Below are 14397 nucleotides of genomic sequence, written 5' to 3' on the forward strand. Positions count from 1 at the left end.
ATTTTGTGTTAGAAAGTGGTTTGTGTAGGGAAAGCAGAATTCTTAATTCTTCTGAATACCCCCTCCATAAAAGTACCACTTCTTGAATTGTTTTCCAATTCTGTAACATTTATTGTGTGGATAAATGATTGTAGATCATATTTATCTTGTGTTCTCTAAGCATCAGATTTGTCTAGCCTTTAGGTCACTTAGCATGGATGACCTTTCCTGGTAAGGACGAGTAATGGTCTTCTATGTTCCATTTATAAATACTGTAATACTTCTCAGTACATCTTGATATACTCCAAATTGTTTGTGAATGGTGTCATAACCCTTTCCAGAACAATGACAAGTAACAACTACCTCTCTAAGATTACTGCAGATTAAAAATGTTCTTGCCGTGGCAAATCGGAGTGCTCCAGACTAGTACCTCATTAGCAGCATCCAGCTCATATAAGGCATGTGCAGGAGTTTGTACGAGTCTGCCCATATTCTGAAGCAGCAGTAATTTATATGGTGAAACCTTACTATACATGACTGGCACTTTATTAATGCAGGCAGACACATATTAGGATGTTTGTTAATGCTATACTGATATATAATATATATATATATATATATCAGTATGGCATTAACAAACATCACTCAATGCCAACAAGGGGAACATGGTGCCCTTCTCCAGGGATATGCAACTGTTGTAAATCTATGTAGGAACATGCGGTGCTTGAGAGTTGTTTTTATCTGTACCAACAAACAAAAATTTGGTGTCCCCCCCCCCTAGCTATCAGGGGATTTTTTTGTGTGAAAATACACATAGTCCATTAAAAGCCCTACACCTATTGTATTTTCAAGACTGCAATTGCTTAAAATATTCCCACTTATTTTGGATTCGGCTTCACCTGTGATGCCGATAAGCACCAGCATCTGGGCTAATAGGATAGCCCCCTGCACACTAATTAGCAGTGGTAATTTACTTCTGCTAATTGAATAATACCTTTGTATGTTGCAAAATCATATAATCTATTTGCTTGGAAGTTGTGCCAATAAATTTTTTTCAGGGCACAAATGCAGAAATGCCCGTTCTTTAGGGGGCTATTCAATCTGCTGCCGCTATTTCCGACGTGGAAAATAGCGGCAGCTCCCTATTCAATGCTGTCATTAACGACAGCATTGATGTGGGATCACGACAGAACGGGCCCGATTTCAGAAGCTGTCGGGCCCGTTCTGCCGATACCGGCCGTGGATTGTCGTTATCCGTAATCCGGGCCGCATATCGACAATCCACGGCCATTTTCGCGGCCACACCCCCTTTGCGCCGAGCGGCAGACGGGACATTGAATCCCGCCTGTCGTTCTGCAGTCGATCTGACCGCAAACGGGCCTGGATCACGGCTGTCGGCGGGGATCGACAGCCGTGATCCCACATTGGATACCCCATATACTTTAAGGTCCAATAATGTGTCAGCTTGCACAGCTTTAACACAATGCTTAATCAATCAGCCATAGTAATTATTTTGCAGCCCACTTACAATATGGTGGTTAGTCAATTGGGTTGCACCATATGTTGCTAGCTTCATAAACATATTTAAATCCATCTCAGGAAAGAGAGGAGCTAGCACTGAAAATATTGTCTAGCATCTAAAAACATAAGTTTATTGTTGTTGAGTACTTTGGATAACACTTTGCACTTTCTAAATTGTTACCGATTTATTGTTGGCATCAGAAGCTATTATCTTAGTAAAATTTCTTCTGCAGTCATAATGGAGTATCACCAATTTCCTTCTCGTGTTATCTCTAGCCCTTGTAACTATGGAACAATAACCATGTGTACATTTTATTCTGCTATAGAATATATATATATATATATATATATATATATATATATATATATATATATATATATACTCATTTAGGGAAAATCCTTTGAACTGTGACACTGATTCTATATTTACATGTTGTGAAAGATGACTTTTGAATCTTTCAATTGTAAATTAAGAAATTAGATAAATATTTCACTCGACAATACAGGTGGTTTCTGAACTTGCCTCTATTCCAGAGGTTTACATTCATTTGCTCACACTGGTTCCTGCCCTTACCTTAGACCGCGTGGAGCTGCCCAGCGTGTGTTGTGTGCCAGGTGACGTCCGGCGAGTAAGGTTCTGCGCTGGAGGTACTGTCGGACTGGAAGTTTTGTTGTGGGAAATTGTGCTAGCAGAGGGGGATCGTTTGGGGATTGTGGAAGTTCTGCTTGGCAGGTGTTTGGCAGGGGGTGGAGTTGATGAAATCTTCCAAACGTAAAACAAAACATTAAACGAAAAGCAAAATAAATGTTGTAAACGAAAATGAAAAATAAATCAAAAGGGCTTTATAGGAATTATGGTATGCTAGATCAACAATCAAAAGTGCAACCTTAATTGTCTTATAGTATGATCCTAAAATGGGCCAAACATTAGTATTGCAGAGCAAATACTAAAGCTTCCATATTGCTAAAAGATAATTGTACTTCAAATTTTGAATTGGATATTCTAAGGCAAAATCCTAGCCCAAAATATGTACCAAGGGTTTAACATTCAGACCCTGAAATCATGCATGCACTAATTGCTATTCAGCTGGATCCTTTGCTCCACACAGACCTCAGGGAGAATATAGAGCTTCTGATTGAGCACAAATGGCAAATTAATGGGGGTAACAATCCCCATAAATCAAAACTTGGAAATATGCATTACAGCAAATCAACCCTGGTCAATGTAAAACTACCCGACTCGCGTTTCAATCCTTCAAATTTCTGGCTATTATATCTGGAGATTTGGAGGGAAAACTTGGCTGCAGCAAAAAAAAACACTGTCCATTACATTCAGGTAAAAGTGAGAAAAGGTAGAGGAATGTAACAGCCACAGATTTTGAAAAACTGACAAATTTAAGGTGAGTTTTAATTGTGGGCTTCAAGTTGCCAAATGTAATAAAATGATACTAGAGGCATGAGCCAGAAATCCAACAGTATCTCCACTGGATACTTGCCAACCTGATTTATTTAATGTCAAACATACAAGTTGTCAGATGCACAGACGTGTCTTCATAACACCAAGCCTCAATGCACCATTCAGCACAATTTAGCTCTGCAGCATCTTTTTTTGCCTGAATGTGCATTTTAATCGCAATGCAATACAACAAAACTGCTTCACGAGACTGCTCCAATTAATCTGATATGTGACTCTTGTATATCTGTATGTGACAGTTTTAATAATATGTGTACTAAACACAGTGGAAGTTGGCATGAAAAAATACCCATAGCAGCTGTATTGTGTACTTCATATATATATCAGATGTACACAGATATACAAATGTCACACAGTGCAGTGCAGTGCAGTCTTGTGAAGCGGGTTTGTTGCCTAGCGCTGCAATTAAAATGCACATGTGCACAAAGAATACGCTTAAGCCTAGTCGCATGCAACCTGCAACACTGTCATAAGGACACATCTGTAATACCCTCCTAATGCGACTTCAAAACTCACTGGAAAATCACCTAGAAATTTGCAGGATAAAAGAGGGGCCACAAACTGGTGAGTTGCTGGCTATTTTTGACAGTAAACAGGCTAGCAATTAGAGAACCGAACTGAGCAACCGCTAGCGCACACAAGATGTCAGGAACCTGTCACTAGATCCCAGGAATTCTTTGAAAATCATTAGATATTCCACTATCCTGTAATGTGCAGAACTGGGATCCTCTCGTATTACTATAATAGATACACATTTCAGCTAAATGGCTATGCAGGCTAGTGGCATCAAATTACCTATTAGTTGACTGTCCTCTTTCTATTGTATATAGACTACAGCACAGGATCTCAAACTCGGTCCTCAGGACCCCACACAGTGCATGATTTGCAGGTCTTCTCACAGAATCACAGCAACTTACAGAAATCACTGTGATATTATAAGAAGTATTTCCCATCATAACAATAGGACTAATTCAGACCTGATTGCACGGCCGTGAATTCACAGGGGTCAACGTTCAAGGAGATGCTGTCCACTTAAAATGCTGTCCTTGCAAATGAATTTGCTCGCTGTGTGAATAGATGTGAACGGCTTCACATCGCAGCTACAGCAGGAACGGCTATAATGCTAACATGAATCAGGCCCTGAGAGAGCTGCAGGATCCCGCTGCACACCGCAGCCACGGCTATAATGCTAACATGAATCAGGCCCTGAGAGAGCTGCAGGATCCCACTGCACACCGCAGCCACGGCTATAATGCTAACATGAATCAGGCCCTGAGAGAGCTGCAGGATCCCGCTGCACACCGCAGCCACGGCTATAATGCTAACATGAATGAGGCCCTGAGAGAGCTGCAGGATCCCGCTGCACACCGCAGCCACGGCTATAATGCTAACATGAATCAGGCCCAGATAGAGCTGTAAAGGGGCAGACTAGATGGGCCAAGTGGTTCTTATCTGCCTTCAAATTCTATGTTTCTATGTATGCTGAAAAATCAACTGACAGCTGTACGGGTATATCCATGTACTGGATTTAAAAATGAGTAAGAAAATGAAAGCACTAAATAAATTAGAAGTGCACTTTTAATTGATGCTCTAGAACAAAATGTGAAACAATGAGAAAATGATGCATAAAGAAATATAAAACAAATGGTAAAACTGTCAGAGCTGTACTGAAGGTATTTATAATGTTGTACAGTATGTCAGCACCAGTGGTGTACTTTCAGCAGCACTATGTGGAATCCCTATCCAGCCCTGTAGTCTGTATGCTAGAAATGAATATGAAATCCTGCTGTATTTAGCAGGCATTAGGCACGAGGTATCTCTGTACCCATATTTAGGATGTTTGGGTATGGAACTACTGACACTGGATGAATCAGCAGGGAATAGTTCACTTATGTATGTGGAGATCAGTCATGGTTATATATAGTAAGGAAAGGGATAAACACTGGGGAACATTTATGTATTTACATTATAGAAACACAGCAAAACCTGAAGTTATCGATGCATCTAACTTAAATTGTTGCCATGTGTCTGTCTTTGATGAACTTTTATGGGCAAGTGGATGCTTATAAATATACAGAGGACTGTTTATTAATACTGACTGTACCAAGTGAGTCTGTTCATGTATATGAGACAGATACTATGGTTTGTTCTGGGACTCTGTCACCCACCTGCCCTCCTTTCTCCTGGGAATCACTCTGATGCTTCTCTTGATCATGAGCTGCAAGGAAACATAAACAAATTTCACTTAAAGAAAATTAGAAACATAAACGCCTTGAACTTCAGTTATTTGAGTGCACTTTTTCATTTCATTTTGTGAGTTGAACCAATATTCATTAGAATGCATTCCATTGATTCACTAACAATCCTTGGGGGAAGTTTTTCGGACTGTGGAATTTTGTCTGGTTTCAAAAGCACTACACATTGTCATACGTTGCCAAGCTACTTGCTTTATCATGCATTGGTGTTAACCACTGACTTGAGGAATCCACCTTTTTTTTAATAGTAAAAGAATCCTTGTTTACTAACAATTAGCATCAGTCCGGGTCTACCTGCATTGGCACCTCCACCTACGACTTTTCTAATAACAAATTATCCCAGGCAAATTCTGTTCAACTGTTAGCAACTACTTTTCCTGTCAGTGGACTGCTTCCTTGTCAATATTGGGCAACCTACTAAAGTGCACCTCAGCAGAGTATAAGGGAAAGTGCAGTCTTCTATTTTACAAAGCTTAAAAAGCATAATTACTTACCCCAGAACACCATTAAGGGGGACTAAATACTAATAACAATGTATTTCACCCCTATAGTGAAACTGGTCTGTCAGAAAGTCCAATCATCTGCACCCTAGAAACATTCAATCATGCAAGAAAGAAAGATAATGTGCAGAACAAAAACTGTTTACTGCTTTTCATCAATCCAGACCTCTGATCAACTACACAAACTAGGCAGGATTTTGGTTATCAGTGCAATACACATGCAGGAGTAATTAAAGCAACGTTAATTAAAAAGTTCCTCAATGTTTTAACAATGAATGATTAGCTAAGTATCACAGCAAAACGATATAATTTGTACTTACTGTTTTGAAAGAAACATTTTTCCAATAGGCAACTACTGCAATCCTATTTCGTTTAATGGAAGCCCACAATATCATCGACATCATGAAAGTTAGTAGGGTACACGTGGATATCCATACAAGATTCAACTATTCAGCAATCAAATCACTACTGTAGTATGTGCAAGATATCTAGTAACACATGGGCAGGTACCTATCCATATAGAATCCTATATGGATAGGTGCACTCCTCTCTGTGAAGAACAATTGACAAGAGAGAAAAGTGTATCCTGATGTGGTGCACCTAAATAAATTTCAACGATTAAAATCTAGCTTTTATTGATAACTTTTTAAAGGCGAAATATAAAAACACACAGACAAAACAAAATGTATGTGAATGTGTTTAAAAAGCGGTGGCTCTCCAACTCTCTACCCGTTTTGGCTAGAGGTAAAATATCAATATCCCCACAGGTGTGGTATGCCGACACTTTAATTACCAGTAATATGTCAATATAATGTAACAGTGTCAAAGTGGCTCAAATCCCCTTCATGTAGGTACGCACATACTAACACCAGTGCAATAGTAAAATGTAAATCTGCACAGATTGACTGGTGACTTCAGAAAATCACTGTGATTAATATGTTAGATTATCACTGTTGCTCTCAATCACAGAGGGCTATGGTGTCAATCGATCACTATGACATAGAATTACTCAAACCTCTATTGTATTGGCTAGAATTGCCTTTATTGTGAGGGAGATTCTATGTCTGTCATAATGAGTAAACTGTTCTTACTTCACAAAAGTATATATCAAGGTTTATTCAGTTCAATGATTATACTTAGTACAGTGGACTTAGAGTGTTGTCAAATGTATAACAAAATGAAATAAGTCAACGCAGATGTCGGCCCACCCGGGTGTCGACTAATTCTCAATGCACCATGGGTTATTCAAACCTCTATTGTGCAGGCTATAAGTGCCCTTAAAATAAGGTAGCCTCAGTGTCGAGATAGGGTATCCTTGTCTACTTTTATTAGTAGACTGTGTGGGTTAACATGGCATTACAAAAAGAAAGGTTGGTACATCAATTGACCAACACTAGTAACGACATATATGAAATTTCCTCAAAATCCTCTTATTGAGCTGGAATTGCTCTTATGGAGGAGAGAAAATATGCGTGGCTCTTATACTTTAAAGAGTTTTTTTTAAAGCCAGTGTGCGTCGACAAATATTTAAAGTTGACATGAATTATGACAATCACTCATTTGTGAAAAAGATTTAATACACTCTTTAATTAGAACAGTAGATCGATTGTTCCCAGGTACTGTTTATTTTAATTTTTAGTGTTGTTAGTACATCCGGGCAACCAACACCGGTGTTGCCTGTCAAAAAGTGTCAATTTTAACAGTCTTAACAATCATTGATTGGTGTATAACGTTTCAATACGTTCTTTGAGGCAACAGTGATTCAGTAGTGCTCAAGCACAATTTATTTTATAATAGTCAGGGACACATTGCGGACACATAGGTCGTGGGCACTGCCAGCAGCTGATAGTGGATACTTTATTAGTGATCCACATATATTATCCACACTAATACCAAAATAAGATAAGAGCGAGTAAGTTATGGATTTGCTATACGTGATGGATAAATTGCAGCCTGCCCTTCTATTACCAATCTGAGCGTGAAAACCACTCCTTAAATGGCAGTATGTTTCTTTAAATAAGATCACAGATAGTATACATGTGCCCTCAGTAAATAGCTCATGGGCACTTGACAAAAATGTCACCCAGTGGTGTCTGCTATTTAGCGTACAGGCACCGTGCGTTTATAGTGGTCACTAAAACACGCTAGGGTCAATTTGAGCAGGGGTGCTGTCAGCGGCTGGTGGTGGATGCTTAATAATACACCACCTGAGTTATCTGTGCTGATACCAATTTGAAATAGAGGGTAGGGGCAGTAATCGCTGTATATGATAGATTACAGCGTGCCCTTCTCAATACAGTATGTGCATATAAGGCACAGCGGTAATACGCTGTACAAATAGCCTTAAATGGGTTTGAGATCAATCTCTAATAAGCAACAGTTTGCTCAAATCCGGTGTCTCGGTATGCCCCCAGCTAATAGCTGATAAGTGGTCACAGTGTGTCACCAAATGGTGCCTATTGCGCGATTGCACGGTAATGGAGCAGTGCGCGCTACTATGATGGGGTTCCTGTTGGTAAAAACACAAATCAAAATAACATCCTAGTCAGAGGAGAGTGAGAGAGCGTCACCGCTAGCCGGCGTACGCTTCGCAGTCAGCTTTTTCAAGGCCAACCCGACGGGCCTCCCTGAGGTGTTTAAATACCTTCTTGATTAGTAGGCGTGAGTATCTCAAAATGACGTGGCTGGTGAGTATCCAATCGTCTGTTCGCTCCTTCTCCGGAGCGACGTATGGGAGATCAGTCAGCTAGTTTGAATCTCCGTACGTATTGAAGTTCTGACGGCGCAGTGACCAATGATCGAGTCATGCAGACTGGGTGGGCGTGATGAGTTCTACTGTCAAACAATATTTGACATATGTCTCATCTCGTCTATTTATGTGTGAAAGAGATCCCTTACCGCTTTAGAAGGGATCTCTTTCACACATAAATAGACGAGATGAGACATATGTCAAATATTGTTTGACAGTAGAACTCATCACGCCCACCCAGTCTGCATGACTCGATCATTGGTCACTGCGCCATCAGAACTTCAATACGTACGGAGATTCAAACTAGCTGACTGATCTCCCATACGTCGCTCCGGAGAAGGAGCGAACAGACGATTGGATACTCACCAGCCACGTCATTTTGAGATACTCACGCCTACTAATCAAGAAGGTATTTAAACACCTCAGGGAGGCCCGTCGGGTTGGCCTTGAAAAAGCTGACTGCGAAGCGTACGCCGGCTAGCGGTGACGCTCTCTCACTCTCCTCTGACTAGGATGTTATTTTGATTTGTGTTTTTACCCACAGGAACCCCATCATAGTAGCGCGCACTGCTCCATTACCGTGCAATCGCGCAATAGGCACCATTTGGTGACACACTGTGACCACTTATCAGCTATTAGCTGGGGGCATACCGAGACACCGGATTTGAGCAAACTGTTGCTTATTAGAGATTGATCTCAAACCCATTTAAGGCTATTTGTACAGCGTATTACTGCTGTGCCTTATATGCACATACTGTATTGAGAAGGGCACGCTGTAATCTATCATATACAGCGATTACTGCCCCTACCCTCTATTTCAAATTGGTATCAGCACAGATAACTCAGGTGGTGTATTATTAAGCATCCACCACCAGCCGCTGACAGCACCCCTGCTCAAATTGACCCTAGCGTGTTTTAGTGACCACTATAAACGCACGGTGCCTGTACGCTAAATAGCAGACACCACTGGGTGACATTTTTGTCAAGTGCCCATGAGCTATTTACTGAGGGCACATGTATACTATCTGTGATCTTATTTAAAGAAACATACTGCCATTTAAGGAGTGGTTTTCACGCTCAGATTGGTAATAGAAGGGCAGGCTGCAATTTATCCATCACGTATAGCAAATCCATAACTTACTCGCTCTTATCTTATTTTGGTATTAGTGTGGATAATATATGTGGATCACTAATAAAGTATCCACTATCAGCTGCTGGCAGTGCCCACGACCTATGTGTCCGCAATGTGTCCCTGACTATTATAAAATAAATTGTGCTTGAGCACTACTGAATCACTGTTGCCTCAAAGAACGTATTGAAACGTTATACACCAATCAATGATTGTTAAGACTGTTAAAATTGACACTTTTTGACAGGCAACACCGGTGTTGGTTGCCCGGATGTACTAACAACACTAAAAATTAAAATAAACAGTACCTGGGAACAATCGATCTACTGTTCTAATTAAAGAGTGTATTAAATCTTTTTCACAAATGAGTGATTGTCATAATTCATGTCAACTTTAAATATTTGTCGACGCACACTGGCTTTAAAAAAAACTCTTTAAAGTATAAGAGCCACGCATATTTTCTCTCCTCCATAAGAGCAATTCCAGCTCAATAAGAGGATTTTGAGGAAATTTCATATATGTCGTTACTAGTGTTGGTCAATTGATGTACCAACCTTTCTTTTTGTAATGCCATGTTAACCCACACAGTCTACTAATAAAAGTAGACAAGGATACCCTATCTCGACACTGAGGCTACCTTATTTTAAGGGCACTTATAGCCTGCACAATAGAGGTTTGAATAACCCATGGTGCATTGAGAATTAGTCGACACCCGGGTGGGCCGACATCTGCGTTGACTTATTTCATTTTGTTATACATTTGACAACACTCTAAGTCCACTGTACTAAGTATAATCATTGAACTGAATAAACCTTGATATATACTTTTGTGAAGTAAGAACAGTTTACTCATTATGACAGACATAGAATCTCCCTCACAATAAAGGCAATTCTAGCCAATACAATAGAGGTTTGAGTAATTCTATGTCATAGTGATCGATTGACACCATAGCCCTCTGTGATTGAGAGCAACAGTGATAATCTAACATATTAATCACAGTGATTTTCTGAAGTCACCAGTCAATCTGTGCAGATTTACATTTTACTATTGCACTGGTGTTAGTATGTGCGTACCTACATGAAGGGGATTTGAGCCACTTTGACACTGTTACATTATATTGACATATTACTGGTAATTAAAGTGTCGGCATACCACACCTGTGGGGATATTGATATTTTACCTCTAGCCAAAACGGGTAGAGAGTTGGAGAGCCACCGCTTTTTAAACACATTCACATACATTTTGTTTTGTCTGTGTGTTTTTATATTTCGCCTTTAAAAAGTTATCAATAAAAGCTAGATTTTAATCGTTGAAATTTATTTAGGTGCACCACATCAGGATACACTTTTCTCTCTTGTCAATTGTCCTTATCTCTTTGTGTCCAGTGGTAGCACACCCCTTGTGATAAATACATATCTGTATATACGAATACTTTAGGGGTCCACCTCCTTTCCTCAAATATTTTTGAGGGTCCTGTGCGAGTAGCAAACCCACTCCTGTTCTCCTCTCTGTGAATAATGCAACCATTTACAATGTGCCATTTGGGGGCAGTGTAGCAATTTTCAGATCAAAACACATGGTACATTCAGGCCAATTAGGAATGTTGCTGTGTGGCAGCTGAAAACTCAGTGAAAAACTCATGATGCCATTATTTTATAAGAAAAATGCCTTATAGAATATTTAATCTTAGACGTGATGAATCTGGCCCAGCTCAGATCCTACATTGCTAATGATAGGTGTGTATACATAGTAGCAAGACAGATCAGTACAGTACAAGAATACTTGCTGCATGCTCTCAGCCTTTATTATAATTAAGCTGTTGTGTATTTGTAGACTACAGGAAAATATTTTGTTAGTGTATTCAATCATCTTTTATTTATATTGCTCAAGTTTATATCGAAAAGCATGTTTATTTTCCACAGTGCTTGGATATAGGTGGCCCATAATACAGTTCACGGTTTGCTGCAGGCTTTAAATGGGGAGAAGTTTTACTGGTGACATCAAGGAACATGTAGATCTTAACTTCTGCAATACTCTGCAGCTGGGCTACTCCAGCTACTTACACCACTATATGCTGAAAGGTGTTTAGATAGATATGCAATCTTATCCATGATGTTTTTGGAGTACTAAATACACAGCTTTTTAATTGCATTTACAAAAAACTGGAGAGTGCGTCCTTTTGTTCTATACACATGGACTCTTTTGTGTTCTGGATGTAACCCTAGGAGTTGATCTTGAGTTGGATGGAGTGGGATCCTATGCTACACACATAAATATATATACATATATATAATTTGTTGGTGCTGGCCGGCACTCAATGTGCTATGGGACATAACTTGCCCCGTGCCTTCCATAGTGGCCCCTCCGGATCGGTGGGGAATATGAGAGAATGCTGTTCTTGATAAAAGTGAACGGACACTGAAACGTTGACCACATGAAAGGAATCTGTTGTATTTTTTCAAAGTCTGGGAGTGCCGACGTCCAGACAACTATATATATATATATATATATATATATATATATATATATATATATATATATATATATATATATATATGCCACCACAGTTTAACTATAATTAAATGCCTCTATCCTATTGTCATAAAAAATATGATATATATATATATATATTTATATTGTAGTATAGTATATTTTGTCCCCACTTTTCTCGTTACAGTGAAGTATCCCAAACTCTACCATTACAGCCAAGTTTTAATGACATCCCTGTTTTAGCACAGGTGACTTAGGGGCGTCCCTATAAAAATGCTGGGCGTTCCCCTGGGAATGCAGGCGTGTCGATGCCTGCATGGGTCGGACAGCTGATGTCACATGACGTCAGAGCCCGCCCTGAATTCGGACTGCAGCGGCCATTTGAAATCATTCAATGGTCAGCGACCATTTGGTGGGGACAGGGGTGGCGCTTACCTGTTCGCTAGTGTGCGAATATACGCAGTCTAGCAAACAGGTCTGTATCAGGCCCTTAATTAGTACCTCAGATATTTTGATTTAACCTCAAGCAGGGATATCCTTAAAAGCTGGACAGGCACTGTGCTGGTCCTGGTCAGCGGATTTCCTAGTGCTCCAAGAAATCATGTCCAGTGTGAAAGGCGCCAGTACACATTGTAAATGGGGTCATTTCCTGGGTCCGTTTAGGATTGGAACCTCTGACCTAATTCAGACCTGATCACAGGACAAATTTGTTCTCAAAATTGGCAAAACCATGTGCGCTGCAAGTGGGCTAGATTTGGGTGAATTATTTTGTTTCTGTGCAAATACTGAGTAAATACTGCTTTATTTTTACACTGCAATTTTAGATTTCAGTTTGAACACACCCCACCCAAATGTAACTCTCTGCACATGTTACATCTGCCCCACCTGCAGTGCACGTGGTTTTACCCATTTTGAGAACACATTTGTCCTGCAATCAGGCCCCATGATTCAAATTCCGGGTCGGATCCAAGATTTTGGTGCAAAAGGTGTCCTTAAAAAATAATCCAGTTTGAGTGACCAGGGAATGGACTCTGGTATCCACCAGGGATGGACCCAGCGCAGTGTGAACAGCTTGACCCAGGTTAATCTTCCAAAAACAGGAGAACATTGCTCATGTGGAAGGCCACTATGGGGGTATATTTACTAAAATGCAAGTTTTTAGAAACCCACACTTTAGTAAATATACCCCATAGGGATAAATTCACTAAGATGGGAGTTGTATTAATTCTTATTAATTTAAAACCTTCTAGAATATATTAGATAGAATCTGATTGATTAATATGAGCAAAATCCTATATTCAATAAAATTCCCATCTTAGTAAATTTGCCCCTAAATATCTAACAACTATTACAGAGAATTTGTGTTTTCTACAAAGAGGGCAAAATGGATAAGGCACAAAATAGATACATCTGTAATAAAACCCTGTTAGTACTTTCATGGGGTGAAAGACTGGAGAGAAGATCCATATTTAGACCAGAAAAAAAAAGTCCTGGAGAGGCCCAGTCGGTACTTATATGTTAGTTGGGCGCCCACTAAGCTATTTGCTTAGTTTTCCGTGTCCACCTGCGGGGCTCGCTACGCTCGCCATGCTTCGGCCTCGGTGGCGCTCTGCGCTCGCCACACTATATAAAGTAAACTCCATGCCGACATGGATAGTGGGGGTATGAGCGTACTTACTATAGTGGGCGCCCAACTAACATATAAGTACCGCTCAGTCAAATGCCAGATCGCGATCCTATTCTTTTTCAATGGAATTTTATGAAAATGGCTGTTCATAAACTTTCCCCATCCAACATGATGCCTTTGAGCAGTATCTGTATTTCTCCTTTGGGAATCTCCACTGTCTCCACAGAGATGGGGAACAGATGCACTGGTGCTTTTTACAGCAAAATGCATAATAAAGAAACACTGGGGTACGCACAGATACACCACACTGACCGATAACCACAAACGTGCCTGTACCGTATGAAAGCAGAAGCCTTCCTTAGAACCACCATAGGAAGCTTAGAGCTAGTATCTCTACAAAGACTGGTTCATCTTTCATGTCTTCACCTTCTGCTGTCTTTCCTAGTTCCAACTATACTACACCAACATTAGCTGCACTAGCAAATAGCTAATTTTTATTAGCAACAGATAATGCTGCTACCTTACAATAGCCTTACCCACTAGCAACTACAATTGTCATTCCACTCATTTAAGTTCATTTATACATAATCATTTTTTGCCTAAACCAAAACCAGTTTTTCCTGAGGATGTTTTTTTGTGCATTTCAATACCACCCACTTTCTTTGTGCAAAAA

The 14397-nt window shown here is 40.0% G+C and overlaps 1 protein-coding gene across 14 annotated transcripts in view; it reads right to left on the bottom strand.

Annotated features, from left to right (window-relative positions):
* Nucleotides 1–14397, bottom strand: part of LOC146008065 (microtubule-associated protein tau-like) — a 99311-nt gene that overhangs the window by 26527 nt on the left and 58387 nt on the right. For 12 of the 14 annotated variants that reach the window (XM_083146976.1, XM_083146975.1, XM_083146978.1 and 9 more), the window contains 2 exons: nucleotides 5143–5192; nucleotides 2075–2263 (listed from right to left, as the gene is read on the bottom strand). In XM_083146976.1, coding sequence (XP_083003102.1) covers nucleotides 2075–2263; nucleotides 5143–5192 — 239 coding nt within the window. The remainder of the gene's footprint in view (nucleotides 1–2074; nucleotides 2264–5142; nucleotides 5193–14397) is intronic. The other 2 variants (XM_083146980.1, XM_083146979.1) reach the window with 1 other exon arrangement.

This window comes from Crinia signifera, chromosome 6 (genome assembly GCF_055691185.1).
Source record: "Crinia signifera chromosome 6, ASM5569118v1, whole genome shotgun sequence".
Taxonomy (NCBI): Eukaryota; Metazoa; Chordata; class Amphibia; order Anura; family Myobatrachidae; genus Crinia; species Crinia signifera.